Source organism: Salmo salar, chromosome 27 (assembly GCF_965601325.2).
Source record: "Salmo salar chromosome 27, fSalSal1, whole genome shotgun sequence".
Taxonomy (NCBI): Eukaryota; Metazoa; Chordata; class Actinopteri; order Salmoniformes; family Salmonidae; genus Salmo; species Salmo salar.
Window position 1 is genome coordinate 36,846,061 of NC_138317.1, and position 26,221 is coordinate 36,872,281.

Sequence of the window (26,221 nt, forward strand, 5' to 3'; positions counted from 1 at the left end):
TATGGTCAGGTTTAAGATAAAACAGTAGGCGACACATCATGTTCAATAAGGTTGAGATTGGGTTCAAACTTCAAAGGAGAGAACTGATTGGAGCACACTACGTGCCCCTCAACCAGTAGGAAGCCCAGGTTGTGTTTAGAACTCTGAGACAGCCAGTAGGAAGCCTTGAAGCCAAGCATTTAGACATGCCAAGTTGCCAGTACAGCAGGTCCCTGGTGCGACTTGTTTTAGAGGAGAATGTTGCAGGTACACACCATAAAACAGAAGGATCAGCTGCCAACCTGGCATCCCTAATTAGTGTAATATCCACAGCGCTGTTCCACCTGTCCCTCAATTAGAACACTGATCTTAAGCTGCGGGGGGTCAAGCAACTCATTCAGCCTCAATTAAAGGAATAATATGCTAATTAGCCACAAGTGCCAAGTTGCTAAGTCGGCAGTCTCTCTCCGGGAAAGAGACAGTCTGTGAGACAGTGACAACAAATTATAGGAACAGATGACAGTAGATAAATACCACCAATGTTTTTGAGCAGGTGCTGGATATCAAAATAAGTTCAGTGAATGGTAAAAAGAGACTCCGCACACTGCAATCAGCAGTATGCTCCCAATGTGCTTTATCGGTGACAATGTTTTCAACCGTCAAAACTTCTCCAATATACCACATATGAGTATAAGTAGCAGTGTGCAGATCGCTGAGTCTCTTTTGACCATATACAGTGACAACAGACTCACCAATACACTCAGGTAGAGGCTTGTCCCACTGTCCCGTGGGTTGACAGGTGAGAACCGGAGAACCGAACAGGTAGAAACCTGGGTTGCAATCGTAGAACACCACAGTTCCAAAGGTGAAGTTGCCGTGTTCTATCTTACTCTGTCTGATGGAGTTGGCTGGGATCCCAGGATCGGAGCAGTTGACCACTGAAGAGGAAGACAGGGAGGGGGAAATAGACAAGCATGTGTTATTTGGCGGAAACATGTAAGGGATAAATTCATTCTAACACCTAGGAGGACACGCCTAACCCTCTGCAGTCACTCATATAGGGCAAAATGCTGATATGAAACTGCCTTTCTGTGATAATCTTCCATTGATCTCAATCCATGATTCACACTATTGACAACAGAGTGAAGGAAGGCAGCCAACAAGACCTCAGCATATAGCATATTTGGGAACTCCTTCAAGACTGTTGGAAAAGCATTCCAGGTGAAGCTGGTTGAGAGAATGCCAAGAGTGTGCAAAGCTGTCATCAAGGCAAAGGGTGGCTACTTTGAAGAATCTCAAATCTAAAATATATTTTGATTTGTTTAACACCTTTTTGGTTACTACATGATTCCATATGTGTTATTTCATAGTTTTGATGTCTTCACTATTATTCTACAATGTAGAAAATAGTAAAAAATAAAGGAAAACCCTTGAATGAGTAGGTGTGTCCAAACTTTTGACTGGTTCTGTTTGTATATATATATTATTTTTGCAACTAATTTATTGCTAAAAGCTTCTACACAAGCTCCATCAAGTCAATTGATTAAGACATAGTTCTAATGATGTCATATTATTTTCACTTGTTGATATTTTGCTAACATTATCAAAGCAGTATGAACTAGAGGAGACAATGGCCTGTGCTTAAAATTGTTATTTTATTTTATTCCAGGACATCAGTTAACATTGTGTTACTTTTCTAGCCTATGATACCACCACAATCATATCCAATGATGTTCAAGAGGCCGTCCTAGCCTATGATACCACCACAATCATATCCAATGACGTTCAAGAGTCCGTCCTAGCCTATGATACCACCACAATCATATCCAATGACGTTCAAGACGCCGTCCTAGCCTATGAGACCACCACAATCATATCCAATGACGTTCAAGACGCCGTCCTAGCCTATGAGACCACCACAATCATATCCAATGACGTTCAAAAGGCCGTCCTAGCCTATGACCCTAACTCACAACAACCACATAACAGACAGAAACACAGAGCAACCAAATGTCCCCATTCACCCTACACAGAGGCCATTGTCATGCTGATTGGTTACAATCCCACTACAAGCCATGATGACCCCCTCCTCCTTCCTCCCCATTTTACCCAGAGTGCACTGCAGTGGTCAGGCGGAACGAGCAAGCTTACTCCGTGTGAATAGAAGACTTAACTTTTTTCCCCACCTTTACACGTTGGTGGTGGCTGGCTCCACTGGCGCGTGGCCTGGCACTGGGCCCTCGAGGGCCCCTCCATCACATAGCCCATGTTGCAGGAGAAGCTCACCACGTCGTTCAGGTTGAAGCCGTTACCGATGGCCCGCCCGTAGATGGGGCTTCCTGGGTGTCCACAGCTGATAGCTGGGGGGAGAGAGAGATATTGACATTGAGATTCCATATTGATTCATACTGTATGTGATGTATCGTATAAAAGTATAGGTAATATTGAGATTCCATATTGATTCATACTGTATGTGATGTATCGTATAAAAGTATAGGTAATATTGAGATTCCATATTGATTCATACTGTATGTGATGTATCGTATAAAAGTATAGGTAATATTGAGATTCCATATTGATTCATACTGTATGTGATGTATCGTATAAAAGTATAGGTAATATTGAGATTCCATATTGATTCATACTGTATGTGATGTATCGTATAAAAGTATAGGTAATATTGAGATTCCATATTGATTCATACTGTATGTGATGTATCGTATAAAAGTATAGGTAATATTGAGATTCCATATTGAATCATACTGTATGTGATGTATCGTATAAAAGTATAGGTAATATTGAGATTCCATATTGAATCATACTGTATGTGATGTATCGTATAAAAGTATAGGTAATATTGAGATTCCATATTGAATCATACTGTATGTGATGTGCCGTATAAAAGGGTAACATTCATATGTAATTGATAACGGATAAGGCTAACTTTTGACTTATACAGAACAAAAATATAAACGCAACATGCAACAATTTAAAAGATTTTACTGAGTTACAGTTCATATAAGGAAATCAGTCAATTAAAATAAATAAATGAGGCCCTAATCTATGGATTTCACGACTGGGTAGGGGGGCAGCCATGGATGGGCCTTAAAAGGCATAGGCCCACCCACTTGGCAGCCAGCCCCACCCACTGGGGAGCCAGGCCCAGCCAATCAGAATGAGTTTTTCCCCACAAAAGGGCTTTATTACAGACAGAAATACTCCTCAGTTTATATTTTTGTTCAGTGTAGGTAATAATCCACCGGGTGCTCATTTGTTCACTGCAAAAACACGCCTATTGAGCTTTTAAAGCATAGCTGGACCTTGAACATGGAATTTAAGCCAAAAATAAACCAGTGGAGCTTGAACACAGCCCCACATTCACTTACTGTGATATGGCTGCGGGGCTTTGTTATCAATAGGCTAGGGGCTAGACTATCAACAGTTCAGACAGAATGTCTCAATTACAGAACTACAATGAATAGAAGCGGCGTCCCCGTTCAAGTCAATAATGCCATACAATGGATGGACTGGCGGCCATTTTGAGTGTCTCATTCTATTTCTATGGTCTCAATCACCTCTCAAACTGATATTCAGGAGGACTAATGGCGAAGGACTGTCGTATTGCCGCTTCGTAGACCACTGCCCTGAAGAGTGTCATTCTCCATCAGGTCCCACTGGTCTAAACTCATTGGCCATCTGTCAGCTCACCCGAATGGCTAATCCAATGGATGGCGGCCATTTTCACGCCAATGGCGCAAACCACATTAGTTGTGCTCAATTGCAGGCATTTGCTGAGCGATGCAGAAGTGATGGCTGAGCATACTGTGTAACTGATTATATATCCTCTCTCCAGCTCTGGGAGGCGTTTCTCTGTCCGCCTGGGAGGCATGGGTCCTGGGAGGGGAGAAACTGGTGGTTCTGGGGCCTAATATATGGGGCCATGGGGACATGATACTAGGAGGGATACTGTAAGCCTGACATTATGGGACTTTGTGGGATCAGTGAGAGGGAGACTGTCTGGGACTTATGAAATTAGATAATGGACCAGACTGAGTCAGTGAGGGAGAGAGACAAGATGGAGGGAGAGGGAGAGAGAGAGAGAGATTGTTTTTTAAATGTATTTTTATTTCACCTTTATTTAACCAGGTAGGCCAGCTGAGAACAAGTTCTCAGTTACAACTGCGACCTGGCCAAGATAAAGCAAAGCAGTGCGACAAAAAACAACACAGAGTTACACATGGGATAAACAAAAGTACAGACAATAACACAATAGAAAATCTATATACAGTGTGTGCAAATGGAGTAAGAGGGGATAAGTATGGGTGAGTGGGCTAAGTATGGGTGAGTGATTGTGTACTGGTCTGGAAGTCAGTGTGTTAGGCCAGGTATCCTCAAACTGGGATGGTACTGCAGGGGGTCCACAGCCAGATCTCAAAAGATGTATTATTATTATTATTATTATATCATTTTTTACATTACATATTTAAAAAAAATATCAATATTACTAACATCAACAGATTTAACACATTTTGGCCAAGGGATTCATGGAATAAGTTTAGAGCAAGGTTTCCCAACTGGCAGCCCAGTAGGGACACCAGCAAATCAGCTCCAAGTGATTTACATTGTGTATATCTGTTCCAAAGTATTCCCACGCATAATAGAATGACACAGTGTACCTGTATGTGATCGTATACAAATGTAAGCAAGGTTTGACATTTTTAAGTTTTAGTAAAATATATCTGTTTGGGCTTCTTGCGGTCAATTTGCGGTCCACAAATTATTTGTAATTATGTTCTGGCGCCCTGACCATCCACTCAATAAAATCGTCCTGTGGCTGAATCTAGTTGATGATCCTTGGTATAGATGGTACTACAATACAATGTAATATTATTCATCTACCATTTATGTTCTTAACCCTGGGCAACATGAGCCTGGGAGGCTCACAGGGATATTGGTATCCACAGTACTCCACCAATGATACATTTTTCAACTAAATAATGGGCTCCCGAGTGGCGCAGGGTCTGAGGCACTGCATCTCAATGCAAGAGGTGTCACTCTAGTCCCTGGTTCAAATCCAGGCTGAATCACATCCGGCTGTGATTGGGAGTCCCATAGGGTGGTGCACAATCGGCCCATCGTCATCCGGGGTTGGCAGGGGTAGGCCGTCATTGTAAATAAGAATTTGTTCAATTAGGTTAAATTGAGAAAAAAAAACTTGTGTTTTTTGTTATACATAAATGCACTGTGATAAAAAAAATCTCTACGTCTCATGGAGAAATGTGTAGAATATTAGCTTTATGCCGCAACAACAAAAAATATATCTGCCCCAAGACAAAATATGTAGAATTGCAGGAAAGTAGCTTGAAAACGGCAACATTTTCTCTCTGATGCCAAAAGGTGTCCCAGAGCCCGAGACTTGGTTCGTCCGGCCATCCACTGCCGAAGTCATTGTAAAACTCCTTTTATGCTTTAAAAAAAAAATCTTACTCAAGTTATGAGGAGCTGTTTCGGAACTGTTTTGCTAGCACAGACTGAAATACACTATATATACAAATGTATGTGGACACCCCTTCAAAGTGGATTTAGCTATTTCAGTCACACCCGTTGCTGACAGGTATATAAAATCGAGCACACTGTCATGCAATCTCCACAGACAAATATTGGCAGTAGAATGGCTTTACTGAAGAGCTCAGTGACTTTCAACGTGGAACCGTCATAGGATGCCACCTTTCCAACAAATCAATTTGTCATATTTCTGCCCTGCTAGAGCTGCCCCGGTCAACTGTAAATGCTGTTATTGTGGAGTGGAAATGTCTAGGAGCAACAAGGGCATAGCCACGACATGGTAGAAGACACAAGCTCACAGAACAGGACCGCCGTGTGCTGAACCGCGTAACGTGTAAAAATCGTCTGTCCTCGGTTGCAACACTCACTACTGAGTTCCAAACTGCCTCTGGAAGCAACGTCAGCACAATAACTGTTCGTTGGGAGCTTCATAAAATGGGTTTCCATGGCAGAGCAGCAGCACACAAGCCTAAGATCACCATGCTCAATGATAAACGTCGGCTGGAGTGGTGTCACACTCACTTCCATTGGAATTTGGAGCAGTGGAAATGCGTTCTCCGGTGTGATGACTCACGCTTCACCATCTGGCAGGACGACGAAAGAATCTGGGTTTGGCGAATGCCAGGAGAACGCTACCTGCCCAAATGCACAGTGCCAACTGTAAAGTTTGGTTGAGGAGTTTACCACATCAGCCACAAGCTTCATTAATAACGCCCTCTGACGAGCCATCAAACAAGCAAAGCGTCAATACAGGACTAAGATCGAATCCTACTACGCTGGCTCTGACGCTCGTTGGATGTAGCAGGGCATGCAAAGTATCACAGATTACAAAGGGAAAACCAGCCGTGAGCTGCCCACTGACGTGTGCCTACCATATGAGCTATATGCCTTCTATGCTCGCTTCGAGGCAAGCAACACTGAACCATGCAGGAGAGCACCAGCTGTTCCAGATGAACATCGCTGATAACGCTCTCCTTAGCCAATGTGAGTAAGACCGTCCTTTAACATTCACAAGACCGCAGGGCCAGACGGATTACCAGGACACGTACCCAGAGCATGCGGTAGACTACCGCAAGGTAAGCAATATCGATGCACCAAGTCTGGAACCAACAGGACCCTGAACAGTTTCTATCCCCAAGCCATAAGACTGCTAAATAGTTAGCTAAATAGTTCATCAAATAACTACCCGGACTATCTGCATTGACCCTTTTTGCACAAACTTCTTTTAAGTCATTACATACAGTACACGCTGCTTCTACTGTTTATTGTCTACCCTGATGCCTAGTCACTTTATTCATAGGTATATGTACATATCTACCTCAATTACCCCATACCCCTGCACATTGACTCAGTACTGGTACCCCGTGTATGTAGCCAAGTTATCGTTACTCATTGTGGGTTTATTATTACGTGTTTTACTTTTGTATTATTCTCTGTTTTCTTTCTCTCTGCATTGTTGGGAAGGGCCTGTAAGTAAGCATTTCACTGTTAGTCTACACCTGTTGTTTACGAAGCATGTAACAAATAAAATTTGATTTGATCCCTGTTGAATTTAATATCACAAACGGGGTCCCTGAGCCAATGGGTGAGTGATTGTGTGCTGGTCTGGAAGTCAGTGTTAAGGTGTGAAGGCCCTAACTCCAAGTGTGTGTGCCCTAGAAAGCTGCTGATATTTAAAGTGTGTAGGTAACAGCAGGGGTGTGAGTATCTGTGTGTATGTGTGTCACCACGCAAAAAACCCAGACCCACTGTGCTTTTTTTTCAATTAATGTTTTGACATGTGTAGGAACAAACAGGCAGACACAGAGCAGACACAGAGCTGACACAGAGCTGACACAGAGCAGACACAGAGCAGACACAGAGCAGACACAGAGCAGACACAGAGCTGACACAGAGCTGACACAGAGCTGACACAGAGCAGACACAGAGCAGACACAGAGCAGACACAGAGCAGACATAGAGCTGACACAGAGCAGACATAGAGCTGACACAGAGCAGACACAGAGCAGACACAGAGCAGACACAGAGCAGACACAGAGCAGACACAGAGCAGACACAGAGCAGACACAGAGCATTACTTCCACCTCCTCTTCTCCATTTTGGGGAATTGAGAGTAATCCTTTCCTCTGGCCTCTGTCCTCCAGCCACCTCAGTCACAGCTAGTCCACCACAGTTAACTACTGACCTGTATCCCACTCCAGGCACTTCTTCTCTACCCTACTGCAGACAATGTCAAAAAACATTTTTTCTAATGAACTTGATATAACAATGTTACATTTTCAAAGTCATGTGGCCTTTTAGTGACGTGAATCGTCAGAGAAAATAAATGTTTATGCTTTAATATTTTTCACTGTTTCAATGCTGTAGGCATCACACGATAAGGAGGATATAACCACTGTCAAAGTTGACATTGAAGTTGAAGCAGCAAGCCACATCTGTCTTTGTCTGCACTGACGTTTTAGACTGGCCAACAGGGCTAAAGATGGAGAAGAAACAACTTAGACTGGCCCACTGGGCTAAAGATGGACCAGCGTATCTGGCATTTGCCCAAACTGGCATTATGGCCAGTCCGTTTCTGGGTTCTCTGTCCCACTAAGCCTGTGAGGGAGAACCTGAACAGGTCTCAATGTCTGTAGAAAGTGATTCCTCACTTCAGTCTTGTTTTTCTCCTTCTCAACCCTGGCGGGTCCACACATTCCTCATTGCCATTCGCCGCTGCTCTCTCCCTTTCTCGCTCTCTCTCGCTCTCTCCCTCCCCCCTCCCTCTCTTTCCCATGTTCTCACAAACAACTGCATTTGCATAATTACAGATGCAATTTGTCTCTCTTTGCAAAGAAGCAATTTCCCCTTCATTTGAGCACTGTCTATAACCAGAATTTAAAACCACATCATTGCACATTAAAATAGCTGATCTCAACCTCAAATACATGCACGTGAATGTGGTGGCACAGGCACACACACGCATACACACACACACACGCATACACACACACACACGCATACACACACACGCATACACACACACACACACACACACACACACACACACACACACACACACACACACACACACACACACACACACACACACACACACACACACACACACACACACACACACACACACACACACACACACACACACACACACACACACACACACACACACACACCCTATCCCCCCACACACCCAAGGGGTGAAATAAAATCCTATTTTCCATGAAGAAGTGTTGGCCTAGCTCCATGGTTGATCAGTGAGCCAGAGGCCTAGTCTTTGTGAGAGCCAGTTGAGGAGATACGGTTCACTACCATTTCAGTAGGAGACAAAGTTAAACGGCCCTGGCCTGCTCATATCTCCAGTAGCTATTTCTGTTTAAATTGCTGCTAGCTTTACACAGCATATTGTCTTTATAAAAACACTGGGCATCATCACCACGATTACTGCCGGAGAGACAACGTTATCAGACAACAAACGGTTTGCTTATAGCCTATAGGAAACATATTGTTTCAGACACTATAATTTGATAACAGAATATAGAAATATTGTTCTAACCATATAGTTAATAATATTAATAATAATATTAATAATAATAATAAAGCCTAGACATGTGCCAGGGCTGTGACGTGGTAAAAGTGTGCCAGGGCTGTGACGTGGTAAAGGTGTGCCAGGGCTGTGACGTGGTAAAGGTGTGCCAGGGCTGTGACGTGGTAAAGGTGTGCCAGGGCTGTGACGTGGTAAAGGTGTGCCAGGGCTGTGACGTGGTAAAGGTGTGCCAGGGCTGTGACGTGGTAAAGGTGTGCCAGGGCTGTGACGTGGTAAAGGTGTGCCAGGGCTGTGACGTGGTAAAGGTGTGCCAGGGCTGTGACGTGGTAAAGGTGTGCCAGGGCTGTGACGTGGTAAAGGTGACACGGAATAGAGTGAAGTTGCCCCTAGACACTGATCTTGGGTCAGTTTAGCATTTTCCCCACTAATGGTTAACAAATTTGGGAGGGAAGCTGATCCTAGATCTGTACCTAGGGAAAACGTCACCCCAGAGTGATCACCTTCAGGTCCGCGCCAACAGTACAGCGGTGCTGCGTTCTGTCTGTTTATCTCCAGATCGCAGGAAACAGGGGATTTGCATTGCCTGTCTTTCACACACACCACTATTGCCTCGCTGCATTAAATGGAGAAAGAGCAGTTTCCTCAGGCAAACTTGGAAGATGTATCTATTTTAAGATACTGTAGACTATCACAAGCAGTCTGTCCACCAACCCTATATGACTAATACCTTCTATGACAACTACCGCTTGCATCATTCCATCTAGATTAGTAACGCTATAAAACACAACAAGACAAATAACTGTCTGTAAAAGTGCACGCTGCGTCATCATTCTACATGTTCTTTTCAGTTACAGTAAAAACGGGCAAATAGGGAAGGCTCCTTGTGTGTGAGCGCAGAGAGAAGGAAGAGAAGGTTGTATATGTCAGGGTCTTTGTGAACTGCAGGGGGCGCTCGGGAGTGCTACTCGACTCGTTAGCCTGGAGACGGCATAATTACGCAGCGTGGTGACTCCCTTCTACCCTTTGCATTCTAAAGCAGTGTTATTAGTCAACTGTGTCCTTAGAAAAAAGTCTGAGCTGACGCTCACCCAGAAGTGTTTGCAGAGGTGTGAAGAAGACTCTACTCTGTTTAACATTACATTTGTGGGAGAATATATAGAGACTATTTTTTTTCCTCAACTGTGTTGTTATGAAAAATCATGAACCACAAAAAATGAATCAAGCACAGGAAGTTGGTGGCACCTTAATTGGGGAGGACATGCTTGTGGTAATGGCTGGAGTGGAATAACTGGAATGATATCAAATACATTAAACACATGGTTTCCAAATTCTTATTTACAATGATGGCCTATTAGAAGGCAAAAGGCCACCTACGGGGATGGGAGCTGGGATTAAAAATGTAAAATAAAAATATAGGACAACACACACATCACGACAAGAGAGACACCACAACAACACATAAAGAGAGACTTAAGACAATTAAATGATGTCTCTGAATCAGGGTCAGTTTGGCAGCTGGGGTGAAAGAGGAGCGATTACGACAGAGGAAACCACGTCTAGATTTAACTTTAGATTGCAGCTTTGATATGTGCTAAGAGAAAGACAGTGTACCTTCTAGCCATACTCCCAAGTACTTGTATCTCAAGCGCTAAACCCTCAGAGGTAGTAATCACACCTGTGGGGAGAGGGGCATTCTTCTTACCAAACCACATGACCTTTGTGTTGGAGGTGTTCAGAACAAGGTTAAGGGCATAGAAAGCTTGTTGGACACTAAGAAAGCTTTGTTGTAGAGCTTTTAACACAAAATCTGGGGACGGGCCAGCTGAGTATAAGACTGTATCTGCATATAAATGGATGAGAGAGCTTCCTACTGAGCTATGTTGTTGATGTAAATTGAGAAGAGCATGGGGCCTAGGATCGAGCGTTGGGGTACACCCTTGGTGACAGGCAGTGGCTGAGACAGCAGATGTTCTGACTTTATACACTGCACTCCTTGCGAGAGTTAGTTAGCAAACCAGGCCGAAGACCCCTCAGAGACCCCAATACTCCTTAGCCGGCCCACAAGAATGGAATGGTCTACCGTATCAAAAGCTTTGGCCAAGTCAATAAAAATGTGAGTGTGTCAGAGAGAGCGAGACTACTCACACACGCAGGAAGGCAGCTGTCCAGACCAGTTGTGGTCCTGCAGGCAGATCCGCACCGAGGAGCCGATGAGGCGGAAGCCTGGGATGCACTGGTACACTACCGTCTCTCTGTAGCCAAAGTTCTCCCCGATCACCTGGCCGTTCACTATGGTCTCCGGAATACCACAGTGGCCCGCTGGAGAGGAACACAAAAGCAATAGTTAGAGGAGGGAGAGGAGAGAGAGAGCAAGAGAAGAGAAAGCGGGGAGAGAGATAGAGAGATAAGAGACAGATAGAGAGGGAGAGAGAGAGAGAGAGAGAGAGAGAGTGGGAGATAAAGAGAGATGGAGAGAGAGAGGGAGAGAGGGAGCGAAGGCGAAAGAGAATCAGGGAGAGAGAGAGAGAGCGAAAGAGAGAGTCAGAGAGAGAGAGCCAATGTTATGTTTACTGTTAATTTGTACTGTTCATTTCACTTTGGTTTATTATCTATTTCACTTGCTTTGGCAATGTTAACATATGTTTCCCATGCCAATAAAGCCCCTTGAATTGAATTGAATTGAAATTGAATTGAGAGAGAGAGAAAGAGAGAGGAGGAGAGAGAAGGGGAGAGAGATGGGAGAGTTAGGGGGAAGAGGGATAAAGAGAAGTCTTGTAATGTACTGTACAGTGCTGTTCTGTGAAGGTTACAGACAGAGTACAGTATTGAGATGCTAATTTAAACAGTCAGGTCGCAGAGATATTTTTAGTCCACAGACGTGTGTCAGAGAAAAGATGGAAGCCCAAAATAGACAGTTGTCCCTGCTTCCACAGACTTGGCATCAGCAGACAGAAAAGTTAGACTGTAAAGCTATTTTAACACATTAGAAAGATGTTCCTTAGAGGGGGAGACTTAAAATAACTCTACAACAACAAAAACATTGTTAGAGCTGTAGATACTGTAGCCTACATTTCACAGACAGACAACACAATGTGGGGAATGGTTCTTCGTTCTAAATAATCTTAACATTCTCTCAGAGTCTGGAGAATGATTTGGTTGTTTCACACAAAGACAGAGAACAGAGATGTGGGGAAGAAATAGGTTGTTTTACCCAAGCAGCGCGTCTCCTGCCCACTCCACAGTCCAGAGGGGAGACATTCTCTCACGGTAGAGCCCACCAGCATGAACCCTGCGTCACACATGAAGATGGCGGTCGCCCCGAAGGTCATCTGTGTACCAATCTTCTTCCCATTGGGCGGGCCAGGGAGGTCTCCACAGGAAATGACTGTGACACAGACAATAACAGAGACATCATCTCCCAGCTCACAAACCAATGGCATAAACAAACATATGAGAGATATTGTCTCAAACCACTCTCAGAGTTGAGTATAACAATTCTTTGTATTCTTGGTTAATAAATAAGACACAGGCTGATCCCTTACTGTTCAAATGGTAATTCAATCGAAGCTATTTTTGCCAAGTTTTAATTGATCTGTCAACTGTTTCTGTGGTATTTGTAAGTGAAGGTGAGTCATATTATTTGGTTTTTGGGATCCTTGGAACAGGAGAGGAGACAAGGTAGGGGAGAGGAGAGAGGAGGTACAGAGAGGAGAGGAGAGAGGAGAGGATGGAGCGGAGAGGAGGAGAAGGGAAGGGAGGAGGGACAGGAGAGGAGAAGGGAGAGAAGAGAGGAAGAGTGGAGTGGAGGTAAAGGGTGGGGAGAGGAGGTAAAGGGAGAGGAGAGAGGAGAGGAGGTAAAGGGAGACGAGAGTGGAGGTAAAGGGAGAGGACGTAAAGGGATAGGAGGTAAAGGGAGAGGAGAGGAGGTAAAGGGAGAGGAGAAGTGGTAAAGGGAGAGGAGAGGAGGTAAAGGGAGAGGAGAAATGATAAAGGGAGAGGAGGTAAAGGAAGAGGAGAGTTGGTAAAGGGAGAGGAGAGAGGTAAAGGGAGAGGAGAGGAGGTAAAGGGAGAGGAGAAGTGATTAAGGGAGAGGAGGTAAAGGGAGAGGAGAAGTGATAAAGGGAGAGGAGGTAAAGGAAGAGGAGAGGAGGTAAAGGGAGAGGAGAGGAGGTAAAGGGAGAGGAGAAGTGGTAAAGGGAGAGGAGAGGAGGTAAAGGGAGAGGAGAAATGATAAAGGGAGAGGAGGTAAAGGAAGAGGAGAGTTGGTAAAGGGAGAGGAGAGAGGTAAAGGGAGAGGAGAGGAGGTAAAGGGAGAGGAGAAGTGATTAAGGGAGAGGAGGTAAAGGGAGAGGAGAAGTGATAAAGGGAGAGGAGGTAAAGGAAGAGGAGAGTTGGTCAAGGGAGAGGAGAGGAGGTAAAGGGAGAGGAGGTAAAGGGAGAGGAGAAGTGGTAAAGGGAGAGGAAAGTTGGTAAAGGGAGAGGAGGTAAAGGGAGAGGATAAGTGGTAAAGGGAGAGGAACGTTGGTAAAGGGAGAGGAAAGAGGTAAAGGGAGAGGAGAAGTGATAAAGGGAGAGGTTAAGGAAGAGGAGAGTTGGTAAAGGGAGAGGAGAGGAGGAAAAGGGAGAGGAGGTAAAGGGAGAGGAGAGAAGGTAAAGGGAGCAGAGAAGTGGTAAAGGGAGCGGAGAGTTGGTAAAGGGAGAGGAGGTAAAGGGAGAGGATAAGTGGTAAAGGGAGAGGAACGTTGGTAAAGGGAGAGGAAAGAGGTAAAGGGAGAGGAGAAGTGATAAAGGGAGAGGTTAAGGAAGAGGAGAGTTGGTAAAGGGAGAGGAGAGGAGGTAAAGGGAGAGGAGGTAAAGGGAGAGGAGAGGAGGTAAAGGGAGAGGAGAGGAGGAAAAGGGAGAGGAGGTAAAGGGAGAGGAGAGAAGGTAAAGGGAGCAGAGAAGTGGTAAAGGGAGCGGAGAGTTGGTAAAGGGAGAGGAGGTAAAGGGAGAGGAGAGTTGGTAAAGGGAGAGGAGGTAAAGGGAGAGGAGGTAAAGGGAGAGGAGGTAAAGGGAGAGGAGAGTTGGAAAAGGGAGAGGAGAGTTGGTAAAGAAAGAGGAGAAGAGGTAAAGGGAGAGGAGAGGAGGTAAAGGAAGAGGAGAAGTGGTAAAGGGAGAGGAGAGGAGGTAAATGGAGAGAAGTGGTAAATGGAGAGGAGAGAGGTAAAGGGAGAGGAGAGGAGGTAAAGGGAGGTTGGAGGTGGCCTGGGGATTCTGTTTGTTTATTTCTGTTTTGGGAAAATTGAAACCATAAAAATCTATGTGGTCAAGTCTAGTGCATTCACTATCCTCCCACATCCACATCCAAGCACACCTGCTCCTGATACTACTTTTAATTAACATTTCAAAGACGTCTCTATCTCACCTATCTGTCTCATTATTGACTATTTGGGGTCAAAATATCACATATCAATCTTAGGATTCTGCTCAAGGTTGGACAAACATTCAACACTCCCTAGGGCAGACTGTAGCAAAATGAAGCAAACTTAACACAACATGCTTCATGTGTAAAGTCCCATTTGCTGAGTCAAATTGCTAATCATTACATAGACATGCAATACGCCTTAGGCACACAGCATAAACACAACATGCTTCTGACATGGAGATGGTGTAAAAAGTCCCAGGTAAAAATATAAATTATTCTCCGCCCTTTACTCACTCTGGCAGTGAGGCCTTTCATTCCTCCAACTCCACACGCCGTTGGCCGTGCACTGGATGTGGGCGGGGCCTAGGCGGTAGTAGCCCGGGTCACAGTTGAAGATAATCTTGGTCCTGTACTCATAGTGGGAGCCGTTCACGATCCTCCACCTCCCGTGTTCCAGAGAGAAGGAGCCGATGCTTGGACACACCACCACTGTCACACACACACACACCACACACACACACACACACACACACACACACACACACACACACACACACACACACACACACACACACACACACACACACACACACGCACGCACGCACGCACGCACGCAGGTTCACAGGCACAGTCACACACGCGTGCATGCGCACACACAGTTATTTATTGTTATTATCCAGAGCGACTTACTGTCAGAAGATAATTGGCATAACCTCTGATTTCTTCCCACACAGTTCTCCATTACTATTGTATTATTTTCTGTGTTAACTGTTGACCTCCATTTGCACTGCTTTGTGAGGCAGCCAGGCATTTTAAACAGCCATCTTAACGGGAAATAACTTCATGTTTTGGCAAAATACAGACTAATGAATAAGTGAGGGATTGCCTTCGAGGGGGGAACTTATTTTAATAGGGAAGTAATTGACCTCATGGGAGCTGTGAGGTGAACGCACAAACACACATACATACACACTCACAATTACAGTCACGCATACACACAAATATACTCTCTGCCCCTGCCTCACCTGTCCCAGCTGCTGGACTAACCTCCTAGCCTAACGTTAGCTACCTGGGCAGCGCGCACAAATGCCCTCCTACACCCCCCCCCCCCCCCCACTAGCTTCCTAGCCTAGCGTTAGCTACCTGAACAACGAGGGATCTTGTTGTGGTTGCTCCAGGTGCCGTCCGGCTGGCAGACGGCGCTGGTCAGCTCTTTGGAGGACAGGCGGTAGCCGTCATTGCAGAAGTAGGTCACGTGTGTGCCCACTGAGTAGTCCATCGTTAGCACTCCTCCGTTCAACGGCGCCTTGGGCACCCCGCAGGACACCGCTGCCATGGGGTAGACCAGGGGAGAGGTGGGGAGAGGAGGAGGAGGGGCGCCCAGGGGAGGAGGAGGGGCGAGGAGGGGAGACCAGGGGAGGAGGATGGGAGAGGAGGAGAGGAGGAGGGGAGACCAGGGGAAAGGATGAGAGGGGAGGAGGAGGGGCGACCAGGGGAGGAGGATGGGAGAGGAGGAGAGGAGGAGGGGAGACCAGGGGAAAGGATGAGAGGGGAGGAGGAGGGGCGACCAGGGGAGGAGGATGGGAGAGGAGGAGAGGAGGAGGGGAGACCAGGGGAAAGGATGAGAGGGGAGGAGGAGGGGCGACCAGGGAGGAGGATGGGAGACCAGGGAAAAGGGAGGGTAGACCAGGGGAAAGGGAGGGGAGACCAGGAGAGGAGGAGGGGAGACCAGGAGAGGAGGAGGGGAGACCAGGAGAGGAGAGGAGACCAGAGGAGGGGAGACCAGAGGACGGGAGACCAGGGGAGGAGGAGGATACAGGAGGAGAGGAAGAGAGGAGAGTCAGCACTTATTCTGCTCAAAGGAATTTTACTCAGCACTTATTCTGCTCAAAGGAATTTTACTCAGGGTTATTTATCAAAGGAATTACACTCAGGGTTATTTATCAAAGGAATTACACTCAGGGTTATTTATCAAAGGAATTACACTCAGGGTTATTTATCAAAGGAATTACACTCAGGGTTATTTATCAAAGGAATTACACTCAGGGTTATTTATCAAAGGAATTTTACTCAGGGTTTTTTATCAAAGGAATTTTACTCAGGGTTATTTATCAAAGGAATTTCACTCAGGGTTATTTATCAAAGGAATTTCACTCAGGGTTATTTATCAAAGGAATTACACTCAGGGTTATTTATCAAAGGAATTACACTCAGGGTTATTTATCAAAGGAATTTTACTCAGGGTTATTTATCAAAGGAATTTCACTCAGGGTTATTTATCAAAGGAATTTCACTTAGGGTTATTTATCAAAGGAATTACACTCAGGGTTATTTATCAAAGGAATTACACTCAGGGTTATTTATCAAAGGAATTACACTCAGGGTTATTTATCAAAGGAATTACACTCAGGGTTATTGCACTATTCACACCACGCCCTCAAATCAGTCTCACACACAGAGAAACTCACACATACAGAGCACTCAAATAACAGACAGTCTCTCACACACACCAACAGTACACAACTCACACAAGGAGATCAACACAAACCGTTTCAACACAAAGGCCTGCTGACGACATTGGTCAGAGAGATAAAGTAACACTACTCACACAAAGACCCACTGACCATACCACTATTGACAGACTGTCAGTACAGTGAGGAACATTGATTCTGCTTCCCCATATTCTTCTAACACACAGAGACCATATAATGATACTGATTCTCTTCCTGTTCATTCATCTGCTAACACACAGAGACCATATAATGATACTGATTCTCTTCCTGTTCCTTCATCTTCTAACACACAGAGACCATATAATGATACTGATTCTCTTCCTGTTCCTTCATCTTCTAACACACAGAGACCATATAATGATACTGATTCTCTTCCTGTTCCTTCATCTTCTAACACACAGAGACCATATAATGATACTGATTCTCTTCCTGTTCATTCATCTTCTAACACACAGAGACCATATAATGATACTGATTCTCTTCCTGTTCATTCATCTTCTAACACATAGAGACCATATAATGATACTGATTCTCTTCATGTTCATTCATCTTCTAACACACAGAGACCATATAATGATACTGATTCTCTTCCTGTTCATTCGTCTTCTAACACACAGACAGCATTGAGACAACTTCCACACATTAACACGCTTCTCACTCAACCCGCACTGACTATCTACTGACAAAGTAATGGCCACTCAATCTTTACACAGTGACAAAGGATCACCTTATATGAACTGATTTACAGTGACACAGAATTTTTTTTTGGACAGCGATAAAGAAACCAAAACAAACACACAGACAAGGTTGAAATGAAAATAACTTTGTCCCCTTTCAAGCAGAGGTGGAAGTGTACGAGTTATTTTAGTTTTTCCACTGTGTAGATTTTTGGGGGGCAGGGACCTTCTTCCAAACACACAAACAAACAAAGAATTGTGGCTGTAGACACTGAACGTACAAAACATTAGGAACACCTCTATGTCACTCAGCGTATGTTGGAAGTCATTCTGAATAAGGTGAATGGCATAATTTCTTCCTGCTATAACAATAGGTATATTGTTGTGGGAAAAGCTGGAGAAGTGAATGATAATTATAAAGTGAAAGAGTAAGCGAAAACAAACAGAGGCTCTGAGGAGATTATAACTATGCTGTGTGTGTATGTATGCGTGTGTATGTGTGTGTATGTATGCGTGTGTATGTATGTGTGTGTGTGTGTGTGTGTGTGTGTGTGTGTTCTCTGCTAAGGAAAATGTGAAACTATTCAGTTTCTTTCTGCCATATACTCTCTGGTGAGTGTCACTCCTACAGTCAAAAAGCATTCAGTCATTTTTTTACATAAGGTTTTAGCATACTCCCCACTAGCTAACAGAATATGATTAGACCCATCCTTATATTTCCTCTCTCTTTCTCTCCAATCAGTTTGGAATACTATGGAGGCTGCGTCTCAATTGGCTCCCTATTCCCCTACCTTTATAGTGCGTTACCCATAAGGCTCTGCTCAAAAGTAGTGCACATTAGGTATTTTATCAGGATCCCCATTAGCTGTTGCAAAAGCAGCATCTACTCTTCCTGGGGTGCACACAGAACATAAAACATAATACAGAATGACATAATACAGAACATCACTAGACAAGAACAGCTTAAACTTCTTTGGGATAGGTGGCAGTATTTTCACGGCCGGATAAAAAACGTACCTGATTTAATCTGGTTACTACTCCTGCCCAGAAACTAGAATATGCATATAATTAGTAGATTTGGATAGAAAACACTCTAAAGTTTCTAAAACTGTTTGAATGGTGTCTGTGAGTATAACATAACTCATATGGCAGGCCAAAACCTGAGAAGATTCCATACAGGAAGTGCCCTGTCTGACAATTTGTTGTCCTTCTGTTGCATCTCTATCGAAAATACAGCATCTGTGCTGTAACGTGACATTTTCTAATGCTTCCATTGGCTCTTTAAAGCCGCCAGAAAGTGGAATGGGGTGTCTGCAGTCTCTGGGCGAAGAACAGCAGGAGAATTTGTAAGTGGTCAGCCTGGGGACAGTGACACTGGAGATGCGCGGTCACGAGACTACTCCATTTTTTTCTTTCAGCCTTTGAATGAATACAACGTTGCCCGGTTGGAATATTATCGCTATTTTACGAGAAAAATAGCATAAAAATTGATTTTAAACAGCGTTTGACATGCTTCTAAGTACGGTAATGGAATATTTAGATTTTTTTTTGTCACGAAATGCGCTCGCGCGTCACCCTTCGGATAGTGACCTGAACGCATGAACAAAACGGAGATATTTGAATATAACTATGGATTATTTGGAACCAAAACAACATTTGTTGTTGAAGTGGAAGTCCTGGGAGTGCATTCTGACGAAGAACAGCAAAGGTAATGCAATTTTTCTAATAGTAATTCTGAGTTTAGGTTGTCCCAAACTTGGTGGGTGTCAAAATAGCTAGCCGTGATGGCCGAGCTATGTACTCAGAATATTGCAAAATGTGCTTTCGCTGAAAAGCTATTTTAAAATCTGACACCGCGATTGCATAAAGGAGTTCTGTATCTATAATTTTTTTATAATTATGTATTTTGTGAACGTTTATCATGAGTAATTTAGCAAATTCACCGGAAGTTTGCGGTGGGTATGCTAGTTCTGAACATCACATGCTAATGTAAAAAGCTGGTTTATGATATAAATATGAACTTGATTGAACAAAACATGCATGTATTGTATAACATAATGTCCTAGGAGTGTCATCTGATGAAGATCATCAAAGGTTAGTGCTGTATTTAGCTGTGGTTTGGGTTTATGTGACATATATGTTTGCTTGGAAAATGGCTGTGTGATTATTTGTGTCTATGTACTCTCCTAACATAATCTAATGTTTTGCTTTCGCTGTAAAGCCTTTTTGAAATTGGACAATGTGGTTAGATTAAAGAGAATCTTATCTTTCAAATGGTGTAAAATAGTTGATTGTTTGAGAAAATTGAATTGTGGTATTTTAGTTGGTTTTGTATTTCGTGCCGTGCGATGCCATTGGCTGTTGGCTAGGGGTTCCGCAGGCGGAACGGGGTTCCACTAGCGGAACGTCTGTCCTCAACCGGTTAAGGACAGAACTACATACATTTAAATGACGGTTCAATCACACCGAAAGCGTCATTGCATTTTTGGTACACCAGAATTACATTCATTTCCAATGAAACCCTGTGTTTACCTTTTCATTTATTTATTTCACCTTGCAGCGTTGCGTTGCCGAGGCAGTTGCAGTGCGTTCTGTGTGGTGCATACTTAGGATTTATAGAATGTATGCATCTAACTGTATGTGTAGACTGCTTGACAGAAATGGTAGCAGAAGGTGAATGTTGAACTGTTGTTGCACACATATCCAGATGATGCTGCGTACTATTTTTCACACGGACACTGTCGGTGTGATCGAAGCGTAAGGTGCCGCTCAGAACGCACCCGGAGGTTAGTATCTGTCTGTTTGGATATACATCCACTTTTGGTATTTGAACTTGTTGTCAGTGTAAAAACATCGTCAAGATCTAGATTTAATCATCAAGACCATATGGTCTCCTTATATTATGAGGACGGCATCAATATAAAAACCCAACAGTATTTCCCCAATATGGACACTAAGACCATCAGCCCAATTCTGATATTTTTGTCCACTAATTGGTCTTTTGACCAATCACATACGATATTTTCACATCGGTCTTTTTCAGAGCTGATTTGATTGGTCAAAAGACCAATTAATGAAATCAAATCTGAATTGGGCTGCCTGTGTAAACACAGCAACGTAAGTCATATTATGGGTGTCACTCCATTTTAGTGTCCCTCGAGCCTCTGTCACCTGACAGTAAGGTGGCACAAATCACATTAAATCACTGAGTGGAGCTTTAGACAAAACCAGTCTTTTTTTTTTACAGGAAAATAGGGACATTTATTTCTATTCTGGGCCTCACATTTCATGTAGAAAAAACTAGCTGGAGGTAGATAGGTGTTGAGTAGCTACAATGGAAATGGACCTCTTATATGTGACACACTAGTACATACAACAGGATGACAATTATATTCCTGGAAAATTATAGTCAAATTGTAGTAGTATAGTATTGAGCAATTCAACTCATGAGTCGTGACTAAAATAGGACAGCTTTTTAATATAGGAAGCTTTATTAATATCTGGTTCCTGATCAGGGACAATACTGCTAGTGGTACTGCAGCATATCATAGTGATCTAAAGCATTTCAACGACATGCGGCTGACTGTTAATAATTCACTGCTTTAACTGTAAAACATCTGTCCACATTAGATTGACAGTTAATAACTATCCTTGCCCCTTTCCACCCTTCCCCTTGCCCTAACACCCTGATCTCACCTTGGCAAGCCGGAACGGGGGAGTCCCAGTCGAAGTATCCGTAGGGGTTCCTCCTGCACACAGCCGTACTGTTCCCTATGAGGCGGTATCCCCGGTCACAGGCCCAGCGGACCAGGCTGTTGAGGTGACCTCCAGTCTGGCTGCTGATGGACCCCTGCAGGGGCGAGTCAGGGGTGCTGCAGTACAGGGCTGGAGGGAGACACACACAACACACACACACACACACACACACACACACACACACACACACACACACACACACACACACACACACTAGATCAGTAAGCTGGTAGTTATAACCAGAGCCTTATTACTGTAATATAAGACTCTGATCTAGTACTACTGGTACTAATGTAACAACACAGAGCATCTTTATAGTATTTCAACTAGATGTGGGGCATTCATTTGTCATTTTTTAAAATGTAATTTCCCCACACATATACAGTACATGCATCATACAGTTACATAAATAACACTCTTTCTGGCATTGATACGATGAGATTTTGAAAACTTCACCAGCTAAAATGTGATGTGTTCTCTATTTGATCACTATCTGAATGCACTATAAAGCGCTCTGCTCGCCCTCCACTCACCTTCCGTCGAAATCAATAGAGGAATCATTCTGATTTCCATCGACTGAGCAGTCAGAATAACTATTGTGTACCTTGACTTTTCACTTTCATAAACCACAGTAGGAGGGCAAAGTCAAACCACATCCGAGAGGGTGAAGAGAGGGTGAATTCTAGTTCACACAGCAAGTGCTGACTTCTAGGTATTATTAATTCAAGCCTTATTAACTCAGATACATATTTAAACTAACACCGAGCACACAGCTACAGTAAACACACTGTCCTGATTGTGTGTGAACAATGGTCAGGGGTTTCACTAAGGGATGTAGACTCAGAATGTAAAGCGAGGAGACAATGTCTTGTAATCTCACTGAGGAAGATTAAAGAAGAGGAGGAAAGCCATGCTTACAGAAGAGACACATTTTTAATTTAACCTTTATTTAACTAGGCAAACCAGTTAAGAACAAATTCTTATTTACAATGACAGCCTACCAGTGAACAGTGGATTAACTGCCTTGTTCAGGGGCAAAAGGACAGATTTTTACCTTGTCAGCTCAGGGATTCAATCCAGCAACCTTTTGGTTACCCAGTCCAACGCTCTAACCACTAGGCTACCTGCCGACCCATATTTACCTTTATTCATTTTCCCTTTTGTACTTTAACTATTTGCACATCATTATAACACTGTACATAGCTATAATAGGACATTTGAAATGTGGCTATTCCTGTGAAACTTGGGAGTGTAATGTTTACTGTTAATTTTTGATAGATTTCACTTTTGTTTATTATCTATTTCACTTACTTTGACAATGTAAACATATATTTCCCATGCCAATAAAGCTCATTGAATTGAGAGAGAGAGTGAGAGAGAGTGAGCGAGAGAGAGAGATGGAGAGGGATAGATAAAGGGGGAGGGGATAAAGAGGGGGAGGGTTAGATATCTCATCCTGGAATATCCAATATATATCCAATATCCAGTATCCAAGACCCTGGACTTCACCTGGAAATACAGACATTGTCATCCTACAAGAGACATGGTATAGAGGAGATGGACCCACTGGTTGCCCTCTAGGTTACAGAGAGCTGGTAGTCCCATCCACCAAACTACCAGGTGTGAAACAGGGAAGTGACTCGGGGGGTATGCTAACTTGGTATAGAGCAGACCTAACTCACTCCATTAAATTAACCAAAACAGGAACACTTGACATTTGGCTAGAAATTCAAAAGGAAATGATCTTAAGAAGAAGAAAAATGTCCTCCTGTGTGCTACCTATATCCCCCCACTAGAATCCCCATACTTTAATGAAGATTGTTTTACCCCTCCAGGATGGAGAACCTATCATTTCTAGGCCCAGGGACATGTACTAGTCTGTAGCGACCTAAATGCCAGAACAGGACAAGAACCTGACACCCTCAGCACACAGGGGGACAAAACACCTACTTGGAGGTGACAGCATTCCCTCCCCCATATGCCCCCCTAGGCACAACATAATCAACAAAAACAGGTCACAACTCCTGCAGCATGCTGGGTATGTACATTGTCAATGGTAGGCTTCAAGGGGACTCCTATGGTAGGTAGACATATAGATCATCTCTTGGCAGTAGTACTGTAGACTACTTTATCACTGCCCTCAACCTCTCAGAGCGAGTCTCTCAGAGCTTTCACAGTCAGCCAACTGACACCCCTGTCAGACCACAGCAAAAATCACAGTCTACTTGAACAGAGCAATACTCAATCATGAGGCATCAAAGCCAAAGGAAGTGAGTAATATTAAGAAATGCTAGATGGAAGGAATGTAGTGTGGAAACCTACCAAAAAACAATTAGACAACAAATTCAATCCCTTTTCGACAACTTCCTGGACAAAATGTTCCACTGTAATAGTGAAGATGTAAACTTGGCAGTAGAAAACCTAAACAGTATGTTTGACCTCTCAGCTTCCCTATCAAATCTAAAAATGTCAAACAGAAAGCTGAAGAAAATTAACACTGACAATTGTTTTATGAAGAATGCAAAAACCTAAGAAAGAAATTGAGAAACCTGTCCAACCAAAAACATAGAGACCCATAAAATCTGAGTCTACGCCTTCACTGTGGCGAATCACTAAAACAATACAGAAATACACTACGAAAAAGAAGGAGCAGCACGTCAGAAATCAGCTCAATGTAATTGAAGAATCCAACTATTTCTGGGAAAATTGTAACACACTAAACAAACACAAAGAGTTATCTATCCAATATGGAGATGTATGGGCAAACCACTTCTCCAACCTTTTTGGCTCTATAACAAAGAACAAACAGAAAAAAAAGAACCAGAAGCCACTGGATTCTCCAAATACGTTGAATAAACTACAGGACAAAATAAAAACCCTCCAAGCCAAAAAGGCCTGTGTGTAACGGCTGTCTTCTGTAAAAATGGACCAAGGCGCAGCAGGTATGTGAATACTCATCTTTAATAAAAATAAAGGAGTAGAGCATCCACTTAACAATTCAAACAATATATAAGACAGGAACAGTTTTGCAGGCACACAACACGCAGTGCAAAAACAACTACCCACAAAACCAAGTGACAAACATACTCCTACATATATGACTCCCAATCAGGAACAACGATCCCCAGCTGTTCCTGATCAGGAGTCACAAGACCAACACAGAACAATCACACACACAAGACTGCCACGTCCTGACCCCAAAACTACAACAACAGCTCCATCTGCTGGTCAGGATGTGACACTGTGGTGTTGATGATATCCTCAATGAAATGATAAAATATACAGACCACACATTCCAATTGGCTATACTAAAACTCTAACATCATCCTTAGCTCTGGCATCTTCCCCAATATTTGCAACCAAGGACTGATTACCCCAATCCACAAAAGTGGAGACAAATTTGACCCCAATAACTACTGTGGGATATACACCAACAGCAACCTTCTGAAAATCCTCTGCATTATCATTAACAGCAGACGTGTACATTTCCTCAGTGAAAACAATGTACTGAGCAAATGTCAAATTGGCTTTTTACCAAATTATCATACTACAGACCACATATTCACCCTGCCACTCTAATTGACAAACAAACCAACAAACCAAAACAAAGGCAAAGTCTTCTCATGCTTTGTTGATTTCAAAAAAGCCTTCAACTCAATTTGGCATGATGGTCTGCTATACAAAATGATGGAAAGTGGTGTTGGGGGAATACATACATTATAAAATCCATGTACACAAACAAGTCTACAGTTAAAATTGGCAAACAACACACATTTATTTCCACAGGGCCGTGGGGTGAGACAGGGATGCAGCTTAATCCACACCCTCTTCAACATATATATCAACGAATTGGCGAGGGCACTAGAACAGTCTGCAGCACCCGGCCTCACCCTACTAGAATCTGAAGTCAAATGTCTACTGTTTGCTGATGATCTGGTGCTTCTGTTACCAACCAAGGAGGGCCTATAGCAGCACCTAGATCTTCTGCACAGATTCTGCCAGACCTGGGCCCTGACAGTAAATCTCAGTAAGACCAAAATAATGGTGTTCCAAAAAAGGTCCAGTCGCCAGGACCACAAATTCCATCTAGACACCGTTGTCCTAGAGCACACAAAAAACTATACATAACTTGGCCTAAACATCAGCTGTAACGATGTGTGCTGAGAGTCGGGAAGCAAGTTCAGGGCGTGAGTGTTTTAATAAAATAAACAGAAAATATTACAGAACAGGAAACACTGACACCACACAGACATGAAACACTGACACCACACAGACATGAAACACTGACACCACACAGACATGAAACACTGACACCACACAGACATGAAACACTGACACCACACAGACATGAACCACTGACACCGCACAGACATGAAACAGAAACAATGACGCCTGGGGAAAGAACCAAAGGGAGTGGCATATATAGGAAAGGTAATCAGGGAAGTGATGGAGTCCAGGTGAGTCTAATGACACACAGGTGCGCGTAATGATGGTGACAGGTGTGCGCCATAACGACCTAGAGGCCGGAGAGGGAGCACACGTGACATCAGCGCCACAGGTAACTTCCACAAAGCTGTGAAAGATCTGAGAGACAAGGCAAGAAGGGCTTTCTACTCCATCAAAAGGAACATAAAATTCGACATAGCAATTAAGATCTGGCTAAAAATACTTGAATCATTTATAGAACCCACTGCCCTTTATGGTTGTGATGTCTGGGGTCCTCTCACCAACCAAGAATTCACAAAATGGGACAAACACCAAATTGAGACTCTGTTTTATGTGT

General features: G+C 43.6%; 1 protein-coding gene across 2 annotated transcripts in view; it reads right to left on the reverse strand.

The window, feature by feature from the left end:
• The window catches only part of LOC106588997 (CUB and sushi domain-containing protein 3), a 347,202-nt gene that overhangs the window by 79,229 nt on the left and 241,752 nt on the right, over window positions 1-26,221 (reverse strand). For both annotated transcript variants that reach the window (XM_045709277.2, XM_014178612.3), the window contains exons 42-48: window positions 21,379-21,567; window positions 15,636-15,821; window positions 14,787-14,981; window positions 12,300-12,473; window positions 11,234-11,407; window positions 2,166-2,339; window positions 732-917 (exon numbers count right to left, since the gene is read on the reverse strand). In XM_045709277.2, coding sequence (XP_045565233.2) covers window positions 732-917; window positions 2,166-2,339; window positions 11,234-11,407; window positions 12,300-12,473; window positions 14,787-14,981; window positions 15,636-15,821; window positions 21,379-21,567 — 1,278 coding nt within the window. The remainder of the gene's footprint in view (window positions 1-731; window positions 918-2,165; window positions 2,340-11,233; window positions 11,408-12,299; window positions 12,474-14,786; window positions 14,982-15,635; window positions 15,822-21,378; window positions 21,568-26,221) is intronic.